This window comes from Homalodisca vitripennis, chromosome 5 (genome assembly GCF_021130785.1).
Source record: "Homalodisca vitripennis isolate AUS2020 chromosome 5, UT_GWSS_2.1, whole genome shotgun sequence".
Classification (NCBI taxonomy): Eukaryota; Metazoa; Arthropoda; class Insecta; order Hemiptera; family Cicadellidae; genus Homalodisca; species Homalodisca vitripennis.
In genome coordinates this window covers 16,840,104-16,864,945 of record NC_060211.1, presented here as the reverse complement: position 1 = coordinate 16,864,945, position 24,842 = coordinate 16,840,104, and the positions used below count along the sequence as shown (strand labels likewise).

At 31.2% G+C, this 24,842-nt stretch overlaps 1 protein-coding gene across 1 annotated transcript; it reads left to right on the top strand.

The window, feature by feature from the left end:
- The first annotated feature begins 377 nt into the window (after nucleotides 1-377).
- Nucleotides 378-2,029, top strand: LOC124363367 (piggyBac transposable element-derived protein 3-like). The gene is made up of 2 exons (XM_046818617.1): nucleotides 378-582; nucleotides 1,590-2,029. Exons 1-2 carry the CDS (start codon nucleotides 378-380, stop codon nucleotides 2,027-2,029), a joined length of 645 nt encoding a protein of 214 aa, XP_046674573.1.
- The last annotated feature ends 22,813 nt before the right edge of the window (nucleotides 2,030-24,842 follow it).

Genomic DNA, 24,842 nt, shown 5'->3' with positions numbered 1-24,842 from the left:
GTGGGCCTACTTTGTTTAATTGTTGGAAGTTTTAAATACAGTGTTTACTTGTAATAAAATTATATTCTGCTTCACAATATATATATTTTCAACAAAAACAATCAGGTAAGAGCAAATTTCTTGTAATAACTCTAATCTCGATAGTTTTTATTCATGTTGCTCGTAAGCAACATTATGCATTTAGAGGTTATGTCACGTTATATTTTACAAAAACTGTAATAGCCTAATATGCAAGCTAAAATTAGGATACACTAATACAGACAAAACGATAAAGATAAAAGGTAATCATATTTCTTTGTAAGGATAATCATACCTTATTAAATTAATATAAAAACCCTTACAAAAAACCTAATGTTAGCGGTATTATTTTAGGAACTATGAATGAGGATCCAGATCGACCACAACCATCGACCTCGCTGAGAAATGATGAAATTGTTTACCTTCTCGACATTCCCTACGGCAGTGATGATGAGTGTGATGAGGTTATCGATGAAGACAATATTACAGATGACCAGATCTTCGCTCGGTTGGATGAGATTCTCGATGACCGTAATGATGAACTTCAGCAACAAAGATCAATAGGTGAGACTAGCGTAATATTACCCCAAGGAAGAAGAGGCTTCAATTGAAATAGTGCAGACAGGCACAACTGTGGACATTTCAACTTCAAATAAGTATAAGGTTCGAGAAAAAAAAATTACAAAAACAAACAATAAAGAAAATTTACTACAGAAAAAAACGCTAAAGAAACCACCTGAGCAAAAATTAAAACCGGTATGAAAAAATGAGAATTTAGAACTAGACGGTGATGAAAAAGTTTTCAAAATTGAAAACTTAGTTATGCCGGAGAGAGTTTCAGACTTAGAGACTCCTTATCAATATTTTAAATATTTCTTTGATGACTCTATTCTTGACAAAATTTGTTTTGAAAGTTCACTTTACTCTTCGCAGAAAGATCCACAAAAAACTAAAAGTTTAACCACCACAGAGCTGGAAAGATTTTTAGGGATAGTTATAATGTCCCTCAGTTGTGAACTACACTAGCGTAAGGGACATGTGGAGTTCACTTATCGGAATGATGTTGTCAAAAATAGCATGAGTGTAAATGCTTTTGAGTCAATGAGGTCCATTTGCATTTCAATGACAACACAAACATGAAGCCCCTTGATGACCCCGATCGAGACCGACTTTTCAAAATAAGACCCATAGTTGAACATCTAAATGAGAAGTTCTCTTCAGTCCCAATGAGACCTTCTTTGTCTGTGGATGAGCAGATATGTGCCACAAAAACGCACCACTACATGAGGCAGTACAACCCTCGCAAACCACATAAGTGGGGATATAAGCTGTATGTTCTTTGCGATGACAAAGGTTTCTCCCACCAATTTGAGATTTATTTCTAGGCCAAACTCAGTCTAGACTTGCCAGTGAGCCAGATTTGGGAGAGACGGGAAATATAGTGGTGAGGCTCTGCAGAAAGGTTCCCAGAAATGTGAATTACACAATATATTGTGATAATTTTTATTCTAGCCTTCTCCTGTTTTTCTTACTTGAGAACTCAAGGTATTTTTTGCTTTGGGAACTTTTAGGAGGGATAGGATCCCCAATATTCCATTTACTGATAAAAAAGAAGGAAGAAAAGAGTCAAGAGGAACTTCAGTGGAGTTTCACTACTAATGTCAACGACACCAAATTGTCCATGGTTTCATGGAGGGACAATGATTCAGTGATGTTAGGATCAACTCTGTGTGGTGTAGTCCCAATGGAAAGTATCAAGCGATACGATCGAAAAGTCAAAAAGTACATTGATGTTCCATGCCCACAAATTGTCAAGGTATACAATAAGCACATGGGAGGAGTGGACCTCATGGACTCTCACATAGGACGACACCATATTCGACTTAGGAGTAGAAAGTGGTATTTCCGAATGTTCTACCATATGGTGGATATGGCTGTAGTAAATGCATGGATATTGCATTCGACTCTTTCCGAGACTAGGGGAATGACTCAAAAAGAGTTCAGAAACTGATTTGGGGGTGACACTCTGTAAAATAGGATCTGTGAACACCCCTAAGCGAGGAAGACCTTCCAATGATTCACCATCTTGTTTGAAGAAAAGAACGCTTACTGCTATTTCCCGACCTCCAAAGGATGTAATAAGAGACAAAACTAACCACTGGCCTATTTGGGGATGAGAAGAAAAATAGATGTAAGGCAGAGGATGCAAAGGATTCACCTTTGTGAAAATGTACTAAGTGTGACATCAATCTTTGTTTTCACGCTAAAAAAAATTGTTTTAAAACTTCATAACTAGAATATTTGCAACATTGTTTGTTTATTATTCTCTTGATCTTTAAACATGTTTTATATATGACAAGAATGTAATAAATCTGAATTTTAAAATCAAACAATTGCCTTTTACTTATCTGCCACCAATTATTGTATAGATCCTGTGAGCCGTTTACGCATGGTGTAGCCTATAACAAACATATGTAAAAAAGCAAATTTATCATTTACGCATGGTGTAGCTCAGGAGCAACACACATAAAAAATCAAATAAAAATCAAAAAAATTATAAAAACAATTTTTTTAACATTTTTTCCGTTGATACGTAAGGTTGTTTGTACATGAAAATATTTTTTTTTTATTTAAAATAAAAAAATCACGCATTAAAGGGTTAAGAAAATATTACGTCACTTCAAAGCAGTCCATTAACGTATTTATTCCTTACACACATCTATTTATTCCTAACTCTCTCTATTTTGGAAAATGAAGGTATTGTTGGGAGACTATTGATATAATGTTTTGTGTATATTATGTTTTGTAGACATAATGATTTCCAAAAAAGGTGTAACATTTTAGATAAAATGGTACTAGTTTGTAGTGATTTTTACAAATTGTACTATCCATTCTTCAAAAACATATCGCAAGCTAAAAATATCATAAGGGCAGTTCATTTTTACCGCCTAAAATCGTACAGCTTGATTTAAAATCGTCATCCCCTGCATTTTTATTACATAATAAATACAACTATTATCTCAAAACAAAATATAAATATATTAACTTATGAAATGATAGTTAAGTTATTAGCTGAATGCTTGCGAAGTCTATAAATAAAGGGGCTATAGATTCTATTTATATCTGTCTGGCTGTCTTTTCGTACGATATCTCGAAGCTTAATTGACATATAGACTTAAATCTTACATGAAGCTTTAATTTTCATACGAGCACATTGGGTTAGATGATAGCGCAAATCACCCTATGGGATTTAGCTGAGTTATGGTAAAAATTTTGACCTTGCTCTTACGGATAAATATGATAGCAACGAAAATTTGCAGAATAAATGCATCTTTAAACAAGCTGAGTAAAATCATATGACATTTCTAACACATGTCATGTCTATTTATGAAGTGAAATAAAAACAAGAGTGGAAAGTCAATGTTAAAATAGTGTAAAGATTTGATTTTACTTTTACTAACCTACCTAGCTCATTTGAACTTTTATTATTTCAAATGGCCACGAAATGTATTTTATATAAAAAAAATATGAATATTACCACGTGGAAAGTTATTTTGAGAACGAATTTATCTCTGGACATTAAATTTTGCCAGTAACCTCTTTCCCACAGAGACAAGAATGCAGTCTATAATGGTGAATGTCCAACCATAGGAATTGTCTGAGAGTCATTGAAGCTTATCATTCCGTAGGTAAACACAAATTCTCTTTATTTTTCCGGGGGTATATAACCTTATTTTGTACGATTTTCTGTACATCTCGTCACAGGACATCTCGCGATGAAATAAGACATAGATTTGAAATTTTAAAAGCAACGCCAAAGAAATATATCTGTACCTTGATTTATTCTTCAAAGTCGTAATATTTTTTTCCTCATTCGAAAATAATTCGTTTTTAATCTCTATGTACTGAATATCATGCAATAACCATCAAATAAGATGTAGATATTATTTTAGAGGAAGCCGTTTGTCATATAAAAGTTGAATTTGCCACTGCCGAGTCACTAATTACTACTTTAAGTAATAAAACAAGGCAGTAATAAACCGTGGTAGTTAATGTATGTGATTACTTGACTAGGTTTTACAGGTATAGCCTGTAGTTAACAACTATAATAGCCCTCGCTTTATCACCTGAGGGAACCCCATCAACCTCGATGACATATTTGGTGTCGGCAACTTTGTTGTCGGATGTCACACTGACCACCTCATCACCTCTCTTGTCAACTTCAGCCTTTCCAAACAACGTCATGGCCTCTATCCCAACTGTCTCGATCCCAGTGATGAGGAAACAGGTTGTGGATAATGCACGGTTAAAGGAGCATATAGCTCAGCTTAAAATTAATTCTGAAATTTGGCTCCTACAATACTGATCAGATATTTTTCGCTAATATTTATATCTCAGCTACAATATCTAGTTGAATCGATACGCGCATTTGCGGATTTTTCGTACAGTCTGAATTGACACCTGACCCCATTACTTATTTATAATTTCTGCACACAGTTGATTTTCTGCTCAATGCGATTTTTAACGCGATCTGATCGGGGAACCAACGCACCTATATGCGGCCTATTTACAGTTAAGGTTTTGAGGCAGAATTTCAATGTTTGAATGGTAAACTGAAATCGACGAATTCCACTAGCAAGTCATAGATAGAAGTAAAAGGTAAAGGACAAAATAGAAGATATTTTTACACGTATACACTCAAAGGTGATGTAAACAAAGTATGAATGTAAACTTACTTTTATATAAAAGCCACTATGATTTCAGTCTCATTTGTTTCAATGCTAATAAAATTACTGTCATCATAAAAATAGGTAATTCAAGATATAGGTAAGCTTACAGAGCTAACCCACTTGAAATGTGCGCATCGATTATTTACACAGGGATTGGTGTAGAAGGCAAGGTGTTATTTATTAGCTCTTAGAGAGCCTTTTAGAGTCTCCAGAAATCCGTAACCCCATTGCATTAAATTAATTTAATTTTTAATTAAATTGTTGTACTGTCCAACGTATTTTGATATAGTGCTGGGTAATTGCACTAAAAACGAAGAGTCGCAACAGGTTCTAATGAGGTCGTGTGCAAAATTCCAAATTTGTCACATTTATAATTGGTCCAAGAGCTGATAGCCAGTCTGTAATTTATAAGCACGTAATCAAATTTTTTATTGAATTCTATAGAGGAATGTTTTCGAAGGAACAAATCCTTCCTGATTTTTACAAATATTGCTGAATAATATATTTTTCAAATTACACATTTTCTAAATTTATACATATAAAGAGTACCGTCAGACATATACTAGTTATATCATCGTCAGGCAACTAAATAAAGTAGCTGGAAGTCACAACTTGAAGTTCTGCATAACTGTTCATGCACACAGATGGGCAGAATTAAATTTTTGTCCAGCCCTTTGGTTGACAGTTTGTTACAATGTATGCATTAAAATAAGCCTATTTATTAAATCTATTAATAGTTTAAAAAGTGTACTTAACTAAATACTACCCAAACGAGAATGTTAAAATTGTTAACCTTAACGAAACAAAGAGTGCTGAATTGTTGAATAATGAAACCATTAACCATAATAAATCACTAAAAATTTAAAAGCTATTCAATCAGGGTGTTGTTAATATTTCATATTACGACATAACTGTATCAATCACCGCAATAAAAGGTAATTAGAGACGATAATTAACGATCATGTCAGCCCTGTAGTGTACGTGTCATTATAATTCCTACGTGACATTGAGAAATTTGTAAATGTTCATTTTGCATAACGCATCAAAGAACCGTTAGCGTTTTATGAGCAATAAGTGTTTCTTAACATGTTTGAAAATTGGCATTAATGTATCATGAAATTATATAGCCTTATTAAATGTTAATAGAAATACATATATTGTTAATTCTTTAGTAGGTTAATAAAAACCACACATAAAAATATATGAACAAAGGTGAACAATTTATTCCAATTCAATGAAAGTAAAAAATCTTGTAATGCAGAAAAATAAAATAATACTGGTATTAAAATAAGTAATATATAACTAATAAAACAGGACCTCAGCGCAGGAGACATAAGAAATGTAAGTAATGAACTGTAGCGTGATCCCTGGTAACTAATGGATCCTACAGAGAGAGTTTCCTGAGCGGCTTCTCAAAAGATCGTCCTTAATTGTGTTTGGACTCAGATACATTTTTAAACTGTCTTTAATAGCTTATTGTACCACATTTATTACAATAATATTTTAATAAATCGTTATCATCACCGCAAAAATCACCAATAAAAATGTATTTCTCTTTAGCATTAAATAGTATATTTTGTCTTTAATGTTCTATACTGGTTGCAGTTTTACATCTGATAACATCTGATATTAATACACTTATTCTTATACTTTGAAGATGTCGAATTATTTTAATACGTCATATGTTTTTAACAGCTAGATTACAACTTTCTAAAACTAAGGCAATATAATTTTCACTACCGATAAAGTCTCTTCTTTTCTTTAATTTCTAATAGTTGTGTAAGGGGTGATTGCCTTTGATTGGTTCAGCTGAGCAACAGTATTTACATCGGCTGATCAAGTTGATCCAACGAAACGTGTTAACCTATGTATGCTCATTAACATGCTGTTGTACTATTAGTGGGTAATCCTGTGGTGAGGATAATGCACTAGCACATATAATTCAGCCTCTCTTGGGATGAGGGCATTGGCTACCTGCCTACCTATAGAAGATGCTTTGAATTACCTCAGGGATAAATGATTTCTATATGCGACGATTCATAGGCAGCGCGGGAAAAACTATAGTAGCCAGCTCAGAATTCATCAATGGAAACGGAAATTTATGTCTACTTCAATTTTATTTCCAAGCAAATGAATTTTAAAAATTTTAAAGATTATTCAGCCATTATTTGTGTTTGTACCCTTTTATGAGGGTGAATATTAATGAGATCTGATCTATAGTATTTATTTTCTTTTTCGTTACTTGTTGTTGCAGTTGTTACTTTTTTGTTTTGTTTTGTAAACTATTACTTTTATAACATATTTATCAGCTTTGTTTGTGCCTATACGCTTCTGTTAACTATTTATTTACATTGTATTATTTGCCATATAATTTTCAAATTATTGTAAAATGGTCTGTACCGTTGGAATAAATAAACAAATTTGATATTCAGTTACGTAATAAACATCATCTCTAGAAATGCCTTTTGTGCGTCAGGATACTTCGGTCCCGCAAAGGATTCGGGGTATGTAACAAGTACATTAGTTTCAAACCGTTCAGAAACTGAGATTAACTTATTATCTCATAGAAAAAATAATCAATTCAGACTTATCTCAGTTTCACATAGATTTTAAGCTTGCCTATTAAAGTATATATTTATATATCTCGAAATGCTATCATGAGAGAGCATAATGACAAAACTTAAACTGTATTATTCTGAATGAAGTTATTCGAAGACAAAATGATACTAACAAAAACTATATGCATAAATTTTATAGCCCTCCAAATAATTGTAACGGCCAGGTGATTATTGTAACATTTTTCTGTATATAAGTCCGAGCATACGTTATTCCCTCGGCACGTATGTAAAAAACGATACTGTACAAGCGAGAAATAAAGTTAATAAATGATCTAGCAGTATTGTTTTAAATTGGTTGTTAATGAAGCAAAATCTACGCTTTCTACCAGAAAAGTTTACTTACCAGCACAACTATAAACGCTAAATAACTATAATGCAACTATAAATATGTGTTTATAGTTGTCTTTTCTATCATATTGGGGCCATATTAGAAAATAAAAATAAAATAATACGTTTAAATATATTGTATGGTTTAATTTTTAATTTTTTCTATTTTAATATTTTAAATTCATTAAGTGTACAACAATATGTTAAATAGACAGGATTTATTGAGAATATGAACCTGTATGTGTGGACATAAATTTGTGTTTAAATAGTACAAATTATTCTGCTACAGGAGAACTCAACGTATAAAAATATAACAACTAAATTAAACATTTTAATTAATGTTATCATGGTCTCCAAAAAAGATAGTGATTGCAATTTGATTTTGTATTTTTCCTTTAAATTTTGACACTGCTTTTATCAGTCCAGTACATCATTATTTTATTGGGATCGTTAATTTTTTTCTCGGTGCAGTATTGAGTACAATTGTAGGAATTTCAGGTAGAGGATAGTAAAAACTGTAATTTTCACTGATTAGATATCCAGAAACATATCGGTAAATATTACCAAGAGTGTAACTGGACGAGTTAGTTGTAATTATTAAAATATATGTTCTGAATTTATGGGCTGTTCATCTTCTATAAGATAGAATAATGCGTTTTAAATAACTTAATTGACTTAAACTCACTGTGCAACTTTACTGCGACCTACTGCCGCAATAGTGAGGAAATATCAGAATTTTTTAAATCATTACATTTATTATATTGTTGAGAATGTGTTTTTTTTAGTATCCAAACAAAAGGAGAGGTTCTGACTAGTATAGGCATAATAATATATAAGGGGTAGTTTTAATGTTTAGCAATTTAAATCTCAGTAGGTATTAAAATAGAAATCTGCATCATGCTCTAAGCCTCGCAGGTACCTGATAGTTTTATTTGAGGAATGTCATCCATCCATAACTTTACCATTTTTGCATAGTTTGTATTATTTTTTTACTTGGCAAATATAAAAAATATATGAACCAAAAGACTTAGCTCTATTAATTTGTGTTTTATTTTTGTGTTACTAGAAACTTCGCCACTATTAAGCAACACTAGCTTTTTGTAAAGTAATAAAAATAGTAAATATTAACTTTTCTCCTGACAAGAAGTTACTTTCGAAATAGATTGATAAAAGTAGTGCTATTAATTATAACAGTGTGCCTAAATATGCATTTTAAACACATGCTGACATTTGAAACTCCCTTATTTATTTTGCTTAAAACACCAAACTCGGAAGTAAGAGACGAAACTTTTAAAAGCCAGAAAGTAAAGTGCAAGATTGAAGTGGTTGGAATCTTTTGAATTCAGATTTATTCAAATCACTCCATTAATGACGTATATGATCATGTATCCCACCCCCAAGATTAATATTTGGTTGAATAGCTCCTGAGATTTGGGTGGTAAACAAACCTGGCTTTGAATGAAGTGTTCATACATTCTTTATAATACATTTTAGGTTTCTTATACAAATTCAGAACCACCAAACAAGATAGAGAATATACTTTTTGAAGCTGAAATGGAAGAGTACAAGGACGGTTTCTGAAAAACCTGAACAAAACAAAACATCTAAACAACCAGGAACTTTTGAGAAACCAGTGGAAGAGGAAGACATCGGAAATATTTCTTCATTGATAGCCTCATCAATGAATACAGTTTCTGGATACTTTGAGGATTTATAACATTTACACTTCTAATCAGTTGTTGCAGTTATTTTTTATTACATTTAATACAATTTAATGATGGTTAACAGTGTTGTATTCAGTATTTGTTAAGAGTGTTGTATTCCGTGTTTGTTCAAGAAAATACAAGTTTTTTCAGGATTTACAATGTGAGTAATATTATTTGATTTACCTTACAGTTAGGTTAGATTAGAGTTAGGTATAGTTAAATTATAATTAGGTTATAGTTATGGATTAAGTTATGTATGATTTGTTATATATTTACCTACAGCCCTTAAGGTAAATGTCCAAATTTCGAAGAACATCTAATTAACATCACTTCCAATTCAAAAAATTCAAACTTTATAAAATAAAAAAGTCAGCTGTAGTTGTTTATGCCAAAAGGAACCGGGAGTTCATCCCACACTGATCATGAGTAGTCATTTTGCCACGGTACACTACCAATGTTGGAGACGAAGTAGTTTGCATATTCTTCTCTCACAGATTTCGCAAAATCACTGGGTTTTCTTCCTATTCGAGGAAGTGGATAAAATGACTGTAATCCTTGGTTGTCTTCTCTCCAATCTCCAGGAACAATACTCCCATCTGGAGCTACGCTGTCTAGGGAACCAGGAGGTGTGTATACATTTGCTGATGATTTTGGTTTGAAGCAAAAAGTTATATAAATTGACACAAGCACATGTAACAAGAGTAGATTTTTCTGGGTCTAGGAGCATTGGCTTTCTCAGTACTCTAAAGACTGAACTGAGAATTCCAAAGGCATTTTCAGAACATCTGCGAGCTCGAGACACAAGCGATAGTTAAATATCCTTTTTTTGCTTCCCTTTTCTTGGTGGCCTGGGAACGGTTTCGTTATGTGCTTATGTAAGGCGAATGCATCATCTGCCACAATCACATATGGGGACAGCAAATAATCTTCCAGTTAAAGCTTCATCCTCAGGTAGACCTGTTCCATATTCAAAGATTCTCCACAAACTACAATTTTTAAAAACACCACCGTCAGATATTCGTCCTTGGCATCCAATGTTCACATAGATAAACGAGTAAATTAGAGTCTACAAGTGCCATTAACACAATGCTGTGGTAAGTCTTGTAATTTAAAAAAGTAGAGTCACTGTTTTCTGGAGCCTTTTATCACAATATGCTTGCCATCTAGAGCACCGATGCATTGGTGAAACTGCCAAGCTCGCTTAAAATCAGTTGCAATCGATTTCCACTCTTCTGGTTTGCTAGGGGGTCTTTATATAGTCCTCCAACATACTAACAAGGGCAGAACCCACTTCAGGAACGATTTGGGATATGCTTTGCTTTGATACTTTAAATAAGTACATCAAAGAATGGTAAGAATCACCAGTTGCTAAAAATCGTAAAGTTATAGCCAAACGATCATTCACACTTATCACTTCTCTCCAGTTTGTATTTTTCTTAGCAACCATGAGGTCCTATCATGTTAGCAAGTATTTCAAAATCTGCATTTGACACTCATGTAAAGTTAGTGAACAAACAGCCAGCTCTCAAGTCAGTACGCAAGTCCTCACCACTATACTCGTACCTCCTTTGCAACAGCTGCCTCTGCCACCATCTTCGAGGTCTAGGTGAGTTGATGAACACAAACGCCGCGGCCGCGGGTATACAAGCAAGGCGACGACGACGGTACAATAAATTATCGTTTCGTCTTTTCCATTTGATAGCTCAGCACTGACTGTTTTAGCAAACACTGAAATCTTTGGCCAAACAGTAATTTTTTGTTTGACAAACAATGTTTGACTAAACTTTTTTAAAATGTTTGTCCCTGATCACCTCAACGAACATATTTGTCAAACATGTTCGTAAAACATTTGTTCAGTGTGGACCCGGCTTTAGAAAATAAGCTGAGAAACAGGACCAAGTAGAAATCTCTCTGTGTTTCTACTTATATCACTGGTTTAAGTTACTTCTTTAAAATTGGTATACTTCTTATTGAGCTGCGTATTTCTTATTGCAATCAAATAAAAATACAAACAACTTTTAAGAATTTAAAACAGATAAATAAAAAAAATACTTGACTTAAAGTCCGCACTGTAAGGCTGGTTTTATCATGCTTTAAAGAATTAGTTTCACAGGTTTGTATTTACCTACAGTATTGATCATTTTTGCATAATGATAATAAATTAGGGAAAAGGAACTAGTTTTCCTACCTTGTTGTCAATAAACACACAATATGCTACTTTCTCGTGTTTGCGGTGACATAACAAGATAAGGCTTCAGCCACTGTACGGCAACTTCGCACCAAATGTCTGATCTACAATAAAAAGTTAAACACCGAAATCAAATTTTGACTATGATATATCTTTTATCATGGATAACCAAAAGTGAAGAAAATTAAGATGGTCCATGTCCGGGATTAAAAATTTAGCAGAGTGGAACATTTGATATTCGCCTTTTCTTTACTTCAAAGTTGAATTCCAAGCATATGTAACGAAGTAAATTTCCGCAGAAGCATCTTGTGAACAAACCAATGTTCTCCTTAGTTAAAAGTGGTCCTTGGTTTGCTTAAGTTTTTAAGCCACGTTAGTTGTTGAAGCACAGAAATTCTACAACTACTTCAGAAATGACAATGTCAGTCACTCAGTCACGTGACTTAAATATATGTAACGTATACTGATAGGGTATACTGATCAAAATGGACTTTAACACAAGCTCTTTGTAAAACATCCATTGTTAAATTAATATTACTAAAATGTTTTGGGTTCGTCTCCCAAAGGTAAAAACTAAAATAGATACTTGAGGTAAGTCGAAAGTCTCCTGGTGTATAATTGCTGTCCTGACTAAAATTAGTGAGATCTAAGTTCTCTAGGAAGTAATACGGAACGATGAATTGTATCTATTTCTCAATATATATATCAGGTCTAAGAACATACCTTAGTATATAATATATTAGCGTTGCAAATTATACTTTCCTAACTTTATTATGTAAAAAAATAAAATCGTTTTCGATTTATTTTAGTCACCAAATATTGTCCCTGAAAACCACACTCTCGGTTCACAACTTTATAAATAGCTCTTAAAACAGCGTACGTTGAGAATATATATATTTTATATGTAATTATATAGTGCAATGCTACCTAAAGAAAGAAGTGTGCTTTAATTGCTGTATCTCAGGAAGCGCTATAAAAGTACGCTGTATAATTGAGTAAATAAAAATATACAATAATAATTAAAAGTTTTATATATACAAGTCTCTCTTCGTACATTTGGAAATATTCTCATATTGCGACGTGAGTTACCGGTGGATTATAAAGATTTATTATTTAAATCCAGAATATTTCACCGGTGACTCCTGAAGATGGTGAACTTTGGCGTCTGATAGTTTAATGAAGGTTAGCGCTATGATATTTGTTCCGTTAGGGAGCACCGCTCTGTACAGTGTTTACTTTTTAATTGTCGTGATGTTCCTTTTTTATATTCAGCTAAACCAATATTTAAGAAATACACGAACGAAAAAATCAATGAAACGTTTAGATTTAGCTCTTCCTTAGAAGCAGATGCAGTAACCTACCAGATAACTATAACAGGTAAAATCAGCTCAATCAAAGGAAACAACTGCGGTCAATCGAGTCTTTAGTAACCTAACTATAAAATATTACTATAATGAAATCTAACATGAAATATTGCTTTAGTAAAATAAACCATGTCTAACATTGGTTTAAGCTTTTTTACATGTATTTAAGTTATACATTATTTTATGCTGTAAGATTTGACAGAGAAAAGAGCTTGTGCTCAGAAAAAATAGTCATAAGAAACTTTATTATATAAGACAAAAACGTATAAACAGATATTTTATAAAACGAATACCCTCAGTTTGTTATAAATAAGAGCAAAAGAAACAATAGAAGAATCCATGAGCAAGAAAATGAAAAAATGTACGAATATGCCGATCCCTAATGTGAAGGGATCACGGAGAAAATTATAAGAGTAGGCCGTAAATACAATATTACAACCGCTTTTAGAACTTAAAACAGTTCTAGACAAACTCTCGTGAATATCCATAAAAAATTCACAAAAGACTGAAAAACTGCGTTTACAGTATAGCATGTTCTTTTAATAACCCAAGAAATAATAGAATTAAAGGACTAAAATTAAATAAAAAGAAAGTAATAGTGAAAAATTCTAATATTATTTGAACATTGCTCGTTTAAAAACCATTACATAGAATAGCACGAAACCAATATAATACACTGCAAGAAGAATTTTGTAAATGTTAAATTATACAGCCGGCATTGATTTTCTTATTAGAATCCCACTTTTACATGTGCTGGTGTGATTGTGCACGAGAATTCGCGTTCTCATGACTTGTGCTCATAAATTGAATTATGTGTAGTGACAACGACTGGAGTGGACTTTAGCCAGTTTCAGGGCACGATTGAACCCTTTTCTTTCCTTTCCTTCTTCTTTCTGTTCTTTATTTTTGTATCTATTAATACCCTCCATACCTGAAGAAGAGGATAGATTTCAAACCTTGAAAAGTTCGGCCTAATGCAACATATAAGGACGGCAAATATCCGAAATTCTGTTATACTTTCAAACCTTCCATTGTCAATAACAAACATTAACTAATTTCACTATAATTGTTACATATATTTATAAGACGATGTCAATTAAATAAACTAAAACAGGAAAAACCTAAGTGTTTAAAAAAAACAGCAGGTTTGATGAAATCCAGTAGAGTCTCAACTAAAGGTGAACTACGAGACACCGGTGAATTATACCTCATTGAGTCTGTAATCTATCAAGTCTAGCTAAATCACTTCCGAGAATAATCAAAGCCGTAATTTAAGAGTTCCCTTTAAGCGTTTTACAGGATTGGTTATGTTCGTGATAACACATTAATAATTCATACACATGTAACGGGGAATATTTATGATTTTAAATCTCCTCTGAAATCTGCTCGCTGGCACACTATAAACCGTTGAGTCTGCAAGTGATTTACTCCAGTTGATGAAGTAATCAATAAACTCACGTCTGTATAGACATTTTCTCCTAATCTCTCTCATGGCTTAAAGCACTTTTAGTTAGATTATGGGCTTTGAATACGATTGGTTATTTGTATAAATTGATAAATTAAATTAAATGTTAAAATAGGTAGAGTATGTTAATCGTTAGCCGTTGAAAATGATACTGAAGAATTCATGAAAGGTCATATAGCCTATATAAATCTTTTATAAATATAAATAATATAATGTAATAGAATATAAATAAATTTGAAAAATTAAATTATGGTATGCGGATAATTATAACATATTGCAGTTTTATATTCACAAAATGGTAATAACGCTTTTGTAATTAGTATTGTAATAGTTTTTTTAATAGTTTATGTATAAATAAATAAATTTAAAATTATATATATATATATATATATATATATATATATATAATTTTAAATATATATTTTATATATAATTCCAATGAATTTCATTGAAAAAGTACTTGGTCCGCTGAGACTCGAATCCTTGAACCATTCCAGCATGCTACCACTACACCATAGAGCCCTTAATTTTTGAATTACAAAATTTTGTAACTTCTTTCATATATGTGCAAATAAACAAGCTAATATATAATCGGATAGTCAAGTACCTGTCAAAAACTTTTAAATTTATTAACTTTGTATGAATAGCAACAGCCTGATTGTATTTCAGATAATAAAGATTAATTTATAAAAAAGTAAATTCAAAGATGTGACTCTAAGTAGGATATCTTAATTCTGGGCGAGCATGCTAACAATACTCCAACACCCCTTACTTATCAGAAAGCCCGTCTCATACCACAAAAAATATTGCATTCTGAACTATTTGTAGTGGTAGTACATTAGTGGTAGTACATAGTGGTAGTCATTAAATAATGACTTGACAATTATGAGATCAATTCTTATTTCTTAACATGGTAGAGGTTTTCGTGTTATCATGTTACATACCTGTAAACCATTAGTGATTAATGCAGTGTTATTAGTTTAACAACATTTAATCATTAAAGAATGCATTTTAATTAACTGCCTCCGCTATTAGCATAGGGTAAACTTCAAACCGAGTTATAAGTAGGAACTCATCTCTAAATCATTAATCTGTTACTATAAATACTTACATTTTATCGTCGCAAATCTAGTGAGTAATTATAAATACTATTACTTGTTAATAATAATGGTTTATAACTTATATATATATATATATATATATATATATATATATATATATATATTGTTTAAGAGAAACTGTATACTGTTGGATATATGAATTAAAAACCAATAACTACAACATGTACCATTTTTTTTTAAATTCATTACTATTATGTTATACACTAAAGTCTAAACTTTTACATTCAAACCATTATTATAGATTTCAAATGAGTTTCTATTTATAACACAGTTTTAAACTTTATCCCCATGTAAAAAGGGGAGCCTAAGCGGCGCGGTATGCCTGAATTGAGTTTAGGGGTCTCAATCTCAATCTGCCAGAGTGCAGTTTAGAACAATATACATTTATTACCTCGTCAGCGTCGCTACCGCTTGAATGGGTAACTGGTGATCCACCCTGTTATTGTAAGCAGCCTGTCTGTCCGGGGTTTGTAGGTAGTTCCGCATACGCATTTAAGTACTTTGTCCTCATGTAATTGTTATAGAGAGCTTTTCACATCTAACTTCGTCTGTTAAAGTAAGAACGTTTTTTTATTTATTCGGATGCATTTTCCAACGATAAAAATCATACTTGAATAGTTCTTGAATGGTTCGCCACCGTTAAAAAGGTCAGAGCCACCGTTATGAAAACTCAAACTTTATGTAACATGATAACCATCAGTCCGTTTAAGAAATCTGGCTTTAGACCTGTTTCTGTAATGATCCTAAAAATATATAAAAAAATTTCCAAAGTTTAGATAGTCAGCAGTGAATTTTTTTATTTATCAAAAGGAAACAATAAAAGAACAGTTCTATATGCGTCGGTAAAAATTTAAATTGTTTTGTCATTGTATAACTAAATCATTTCAAGTAAAGAATCAAGGAGAGGGGTTTATTTAAAAAAAATTAAACTAATGTTGACAAATTATAAAAAAACACATCTGAAAAATAGCTATTTTGGAAGGAATTCCGTAAAATTTATATCAATTACTGTATGGGCAGCTCAATTAGCTTATTATAGTTAGTATTATAGTAAATCACAACATAATAGTTTAGTAAAACATATTTTTACTAATAAAAAATTATTTCGAAGAACCGATTTCCCATAGGTTCAAGAAAATGTAAAAGCCAGATGTGAGGAAAGAATGTTCCTCCATATTCTTATGGCCATACATTAAGATCGTAGTTCACCATATCGATTAAGAAAGGTACGAAGTTGGAGATGAAGGACCCACTATTGGTATCTGACTTGATTACTGTCACTAGTAGAGGGCTGATAGATAAAATGAAACCTCTGGGTAATATTTTTAAAGTCCCACCTTGGCTCCAGCTTTTGCGCCAACCACCAATTCATATAATTAATCATGGGATTTGTAGGCTTTAACCAACCTGTAAGTCATGTAAGTTTAAAATTATTAATACTTAGCAATAAGAATAAAAATGCTTCATGGATAATACAAAGCATTTTAGCATGTAACGTAAAAATAAGATAAAAAAGTTATTTCTATAAAACCAGCAGTTACCTAAATGACAAAGCACAGTCTATTTGTTGTATTACTTTGAAATATAATAATTATTTTTTTTAACTGATAAAGCAACGGTATACAAGCTAGGTAGGGGCGTAACTGGTAAACGAGTGCTCCTTGAGTTACGTTGTGATAACGTATAAATGAGGGTTATGAACCTGTGATGTATTGATTTCATGGAAAAATATAACGGAATAATGTGATTAAAGCCAATAAAATATTGCGATTATTAGAAAGTAATTTTTCCATTGTATATGTCCTTGACAACTAAAAATAAAAACGAATAAATGTACGGTTTTTTGTATTTTGAAGTTAAATTAAATATTTGTCCCATAAATATTCAAGTAGTGTTGCCAGTGAGTAACTAAAGTTCAAAACTTTCTTTGCACAACTGTTTGAGTTGCAAACATTGCCTCTGCAGTCTCGTGAGTTGAACGACAACTTCCATTCGGCAAACAAGTACTCCTTCCCAAAAAACTGAACTTTTGTAAATATTTTTTTAAGTATACTCAATAATAATTTAATACCTCAATAATACAACCTGATTTGATTACTTATTAACAGTTTCGCATAAATATATTCAATATAAAATGATCCAGACTATATTCCAAATTGGCACAAACCGGTCCATCAAACTATAGTGATATCAATTTCACCAGACGGTCAATATCAAGCTTAGAAGAATTAAACTGACTATTCTTAATAATATTACATTTCTTCTTCTTATCAAAGCTTTACCTGGAACCACCAGTATTTTAGGGCTTATTGTAACATGAAATGCAACTCTTCTCCAACTCCGAGCATTCAAGAGATAGGTTATCATATAACCTATTATACGTAGCACGTACTGTATTTTTGTTCAATGAGGGTTTCATGCTACAGCAGATGCTTCATCAATGCTCCGCCTATTATAGTGAAAATTGACGATCATAAAAATTGCATAATATCGACAATTAGAATCATACGAATTAGACGTGATCATTGGAAGAAATACAAATTTGAGTATTATTTGGTCTCTTGCTGTAGAAGAGAACTTAATCGTAGCCTTAGACTATTAATGTATTATTAATCTTAGTCATAGTGCCCTCATGAAAAAGTAGGATTTAGCAATATGCCTGCTAAATTTATGTGACCTATTAGCATCTATAAAGCAGAGCTGTTAAAATAAGCCCGCTCTTCATACAGTTAAAAAATAGATTAATAAAAAATTAAACATAACGTAGCAATCAAAGATCCCTTAGCCAATGAGCCCTTTTCCTCCCAACCAATTTTTTTCAATAACTTTATTCTAAGTCATAGATGTGCAGATATAATTTTTTTTTCCAATTTGTTGGGTAGTAGGTCAGTATTGCAGATTATATGGATTGTATTTCTTCTGACCACTCTAGTCGCTCTAGGTGGGTTATAGCTTTATGCTCGCTTCTTATAGACAACTTATCGTGTTGACAAGTTTTATTTTAAAGATTTCATCACCGTTGAAAGATTATTTATTTTATTTCATCTGTGCTCGAACTTTTGTCTTCAGATTGTTTAAAGACACGCAAAGAAGAGGATCGGATTTTAATTCTGGAAGCTTTTGCTCCTTTTTAACATATAACGACGGAAAATGTCCACAATTCTGTAAAAGGAATTTTCCACACTAAATACGAGTAACGGGTAATTAAATTAAACAACCGAGTCCTATATTTGGTACGGATTTAAAATATATCCATATAAATTAATTTAAAGTACTGCAAGAAGTCTATGCTAATAAAGACAATTGGTTTGCACATCACAGTTCTCGATATGGGACAATCATCTACCAATTCAATATGTGAAAAGTGCAAGGAATGCAGTCGTGATGCTCCCATTAGTGACATCATACTGCCAATATCCGGTGTGTGGAATCTTCCGCCTCGTAATCGTTGTGTTAATAAATGCGTCTTATGTAATTTATAATTAAATTATAACAACAAATCATCTACCTTACGTTTACTGTTAAGAATGTATTTTTAGAGACAGCTAACATTAGATATATGCATGACTTATCTTTAAAAAAATCAATAACTTATAATGCTTATAGAAAAGTAAACCTACATTGTAAAGTCTATACTTATTTTCAATGCAGTATGATCTGGTCCACTCGAATGTTGAAATTACAATAGATATTAGTCATTGGAGAATTTGGTGAATTACTATGAGCGATCTGAAACGTACAAGCACAAAACAATATTTAGAGTGTTTACTTACCACTGTATAACATTCTAGGCTTTGTTTATTATTAAATCAACCACTAAAAAGGCAGAAATAAATCTCATTCCCAAAATTATTAGTTTTTGACTAAGTTAATATTACACACATATTTCAATAGATATATAAAGTTAAGTATTACAATTACACTAGAAATAGCAAATTCTTTCAGTAACTGAATGTTGCATATCGTCACTTATCCTAGTATAAGTATATATGAAATCCTTATACCTATTACGTTACGTACCTTATCGTACTATTTGCTTTATATAAAGTGTGTGTGTGTTAAAATCTTAGGGTAATGATTAAACAAGTTAAAATAAACAAAACCGTCTCTAATTATCTATTTAATTTAGTTTATCGTCTGCTTTGTGCTTTTTTCCAAATATCAAAACTCGAAAACTGTTAAGCTAATAATTTGTAATTTTCTATATCTTATTAAACGATATCATTTATGCTAAAAAAATCAAAAATTTAAGGAGAAGCTCTAGTTTATGATAAATAAATTATTGACGTAAAGAAAATTCATAATTTTTAAATAGATTAAAAACTATTTCAAAATATTATATTCGCTTTCCAGCTATGGATATATTTTTTAAAACATCTTAAAAGTTTTAATAAAATTTTTTTCAAATGTCTACATACATTATTTGTTGCAAATTGACTATATAAATAATTAAATAGGTGTGTGTTTACTACTCTCTTGGAAGTCCAACTATTAACTCTAACCAATAAGTCAATATTTTATTTATAATGACAATATTGCCTCTTCTTATCGTATTTTCGTGAAATTTTGGGTTTAATATTTTAAAGGATACTAATTTGAAGCCAATAATATGAATAATGGTATTTTAAAGAAATATAATATAAGGTTTAATTTTAATAGGCATACAGATGTGCAGAAATACAGCGTCATAAATTAAGTTGTAACTATACATTAAGTAAAGTGACATACAATATAGTAAAAATTCCACTACTTTGGTACTGGCGTCTTTTTAAGCACATCTCATCTAAGGAGATGTGCTTAAATATATAATAATATATAAATATTATATATATATATATATATATATGCAATATATATATATATATATATATATATATATATATACATATATATATATATATATATTATATATATATATACTTAGAAGTATATAATTAATATTCCTAAGTATTTCTCCATCTTTTTTGAACACATTTTAAAAAATTTGAAATTTTAATTAATACTTCCATGTACACTGATGAAAGCGACAAATATTTATTTGAAAACACAAGGTAATTGAATATTTAATGTAAACAGTACCTCGACAACCACACTGTAATGGTTACGTAGGCCACGACCGATATAATTACAATTACCACAAAACACAGCATCAGATTACATGCTGTTTTACATATACAGTAACGGGTAATCTGACCTGTTATTCACAAGTATATTTATAAGTAATCAAATTTGAATAGTTATAAAATTGTTTACTAAATGTCCTTTTGTGTTAGTTTCTTTTATACATCAATATATTAACTCTGATATGGAAATGATTTTATGTAAGGCATAATGGGAATACTTTCTTTATCTTTTTTCATTTTTCCCTGATGCACACCTCTTCAGTTGACTCCTGTCATAAACAAGTGGCCTTTACAGTATGGTGTTTCCCTCTAATACAAAGCTGTTAAAGCCTCAGCATTATTCTCATCTTTGTATTTTTATCACCTGCTATAGACTCTAGAACAAAAAATGGGGATAAATACTAAAAGTTAGATACGTGTGCAGCGACGTGTTTACAAATAAATGTCCAGCCTGGATATTTTCGGCTACGAAATCGTTAGCTGAATATAGTTAAATGACTAAAATAATAATTAAAAACTGTTAGTTTGTTAGAAAGCAATAGCAAAAGTCGCTATAAACATAAATTTGTAATTAACTAAAAAGGCCAATAAACTAAGTCCAGGACAACTTTCATGCTTCCTTCAATTCAACGGTAACCAATAAAAGTTGAGGTAATGGGAATTGATTAATTAATTGTTTAACTTTCTTATTCTAGAATTTAAAAGCTTCCTATAGCGACTTTATTTAACACCTAATATTACTTCATTTATCAAATCCCTGGAATGTACTTTTCCTTTATTTAACTGATTATACTCACTTTTTAATTGATTTTAAAAGACAGTGTTTTAATCAAGAAAGTTAAGTTTTAAATAAGGCGATATATTGCAAGGAACAGATTATATGAGTCTTCTAAATGTTGAATGTGTACTAGGAAGATAAATAAACTGTAGGCTAACGCGAAGACGTTAATAGAATAATATTGTTTACGAGTTATCAAGAAATAATTTCTCCCTTTGATAGTACTCCGTCTTTTTAAGTTTTTGTTTTAGTTCGTTTCACTATATCGAGTCTTAAACTTAAATGGAAACTATTAAATTATACAAATTAAGATAATTTTTTGAATATGTTTAGCTTATCGCGTTACTCTTCAGGTTAGTTCACTATTTTTACAGGTAGAATGATAAAGTTTAAACTTTAAGCCATTCTAAATTAATCTTTGCAACATAAAACATATTCGAGTATATTATAGTATTCAAAAACATGTTGTATAAGGCAAGAAACAATATTCATATTAATAGGTCTTAAGTATTTCATTGTGTTCGGATGAGGAAGTGGAGTTGAATTATGTAATCTAGTATTTTGTAATTCGTGTGGTTGTAATACAGGCCAAGTTTCCTTTATTATTCTATGTTTTTATCATTATTATTTGTAGGCTGCTAAACTACTACATTGAATCTTTGTAATGCATTGGTATGTTAAATAAACATTAATTTAGTAACACATAATATGAAGTAAATTTCGTTAACTTTAAGTGTGCTACGGTCTCAAAACTCTAGGACACACCTTTGCCACTCAGGACCTGTGCATAAAATAAGGAAATACCGCAATCTTGACCTGGAAGCCGTCTTCTCTTCAATTACCTTTACTTGAAGACAGCCTGTAAGATCATTCTATTCCTACTGAATGTTATGTGGAGTCGGCTTACTCTGGAAGGAAACTCAATTATGATTTCTTCCACGTTATTGGATAGCGATAGTTGTTATTCGTCTTAAAATTTCACTTCCTTGATTGCGATTACTATTCCTTATTTTCAAGTAAAAAGCTGTTGAAACATTCTTCATTTGAATGAGATATATTTCGTTTTCCTTAATTGTCTCTTTCTAAAAGCTATCATTGATATGACAAACTATTTTAGTATTTCAAAATGTCGCGTCTAAATAACGTACAGTGTAAGCTTATATCTAGGGCAGAGAAATTTATTGAGGAATGTTGAGAGTTAAATGTTTTATATATATATATATATACATATATATATATAAAACATTTAACATTTATATATATATAACATATAAAATTTAATCAATTTATATATATATATATATATATATATATATATATACAAATTGATTAAATTTGTATAAGTGGCAATAGCCTAATTTAATTTTTTCAATAAACATTGAATAACAAAAAGTACTTTTTGTATAAAAAATGTTGTATATAACCTCAGCGATGCCTGTTACGTGAAACGTGGTGTGGCGTACTCCTACCTTTTTTAATATTACATAGAGGAAACTAATATGAAAACATCACAAACCGACCTTTATGGAGCGTCAATATAAGTATCGTTTTTCTATTGCTTTGGCACTATGTTTGGATAGTAAATTAATTAAATTTTCCCTGTGAGCCTTTTGTTAGGTAAATTATCCTCATTGGTGTTTGTCCCTATATTATAACCAAAGTTCCTATATAGTACATAAAATGAAATTTAGACACAAATTATAAATCTAACCATACACTAAAGTTGTCTGATTTGTGAATTAAATTTCGCTTTTCCGAAGATACTTTCAAGAATTCAAATGGCGTTATCATAGATCGTTGAGTGTCTTCTACACAGGTGACTGTCATTATTTGTGAGAATCATTTTCTTCCGAAAAGGTTTGTAAACTCAGTTACTTATTCTTATTTAAATATTGAGGAACGACTAATATATAATCTTCTTAAGAGAGCGTTGAAAGTCGTCTGGTGCATGAGACCAGATGAAAGCTGTAGAGAGCATTTCCGATTAAGGGACCTTGGCTTTCCCTTTTTTTCCTTCGGCATAATTTACTATTCGAAATAAAAATCTGATTTCACATGTAATTATAACCTTAAAATGTCACAGAAATGATAAGATTGTAAAGTGATTGAAACTAAACCTTAATTTAGTCTTAAACTCTACAATTCATTTTAGAATGTGATAAAAAAACACAGTGTTAAATAGTATTAAAGGGCTACTTGAGAAGGAAAGCATTGTAGACTCTCCACGATTCCTCCATGATAACAATGCCTTTAGTGTTTAGTAGTGTTTAGAATAGTTAAGGAGTTGTTAAATTTCTTTAATATTTTCACAAGAGTGTTATCTGCTTTACATTTAGATGGTATGCTCTATTTTAAACAGTTCTGTTCAATTTTTTTAGCTAATTTATTTCATATTGATGTTTCGCCTTGCACAGAAAACAAAGGAGAACAAACATAATTTGTTCTATTGAGTGAATAAATTATTCTTATTCTTCTTATCCAAAGTATCTAACTAGAAAAATTACCTCCACACTCCAGAACAGTGCTTAAAAACATTCCATATAGAAACTAACTAGTTTAGAAAGCAGTTTACTACAGGCATCTGTTACAAACATTTCTAAAAGAACTATAGAAAATATAAAATGGAAAAATAAGGGGGTTTTATCTATAATGAAATAGAACCTACATGAACTGTTGAACATATGTGTGGGATTCGGTGGAACTAAAGGAGGTCAGTGTTATTGGGACCAACGCCCATATCTTGTACTTTCCCCTATTTTATTAGTCTGTACAATAGGTCCAAGATGGACATATGAGTACAAAGTGAAATGAGTAGTCATAGTAGAAATAGTCAGTCATAGTACACATTTCAGTTAGGTACTACAATTCGTGACAACCCTAATATAACGTTTACCAACTTTATACCATGGCAATGTTATGTATTTATAGCCTATGGGCTGAGGTAGAATTTTTTATACAAACACACAAACTTGGTTTTATTGAAATAAATCGATAAAAAATCTGTTCTTCAGAAAGTAAATCTTTTCCTCAGATTGTATTTGTCTAACTTTATACACTTAAAAACTGATTACACATACGAATAGCAGTTACACAACTTTCAGACACCCAGATAAGACACTGAAAGTCGAAAATGTAAAGCTCTGCATGGGGTTATGTGGCGTGATTTAACCTTGAATTTGTAAAAATATTTCATCTCAGAAAAATATTACAACTTTTGGGTGTATCATTTTCTGAATCACTATAGGCTACTTAGTAGTAGTTCGGACAGTAAATCCCAAAGTAATTTTGTATTTTTATTGTTATGCATAAAAATTAGGTGAAATCTATTCATAAAACTTCTTTTACTCGACACTTTAATACAACTGTAGAGGTTTTTTATTAGAAATTCGAATAAAGTCACATTT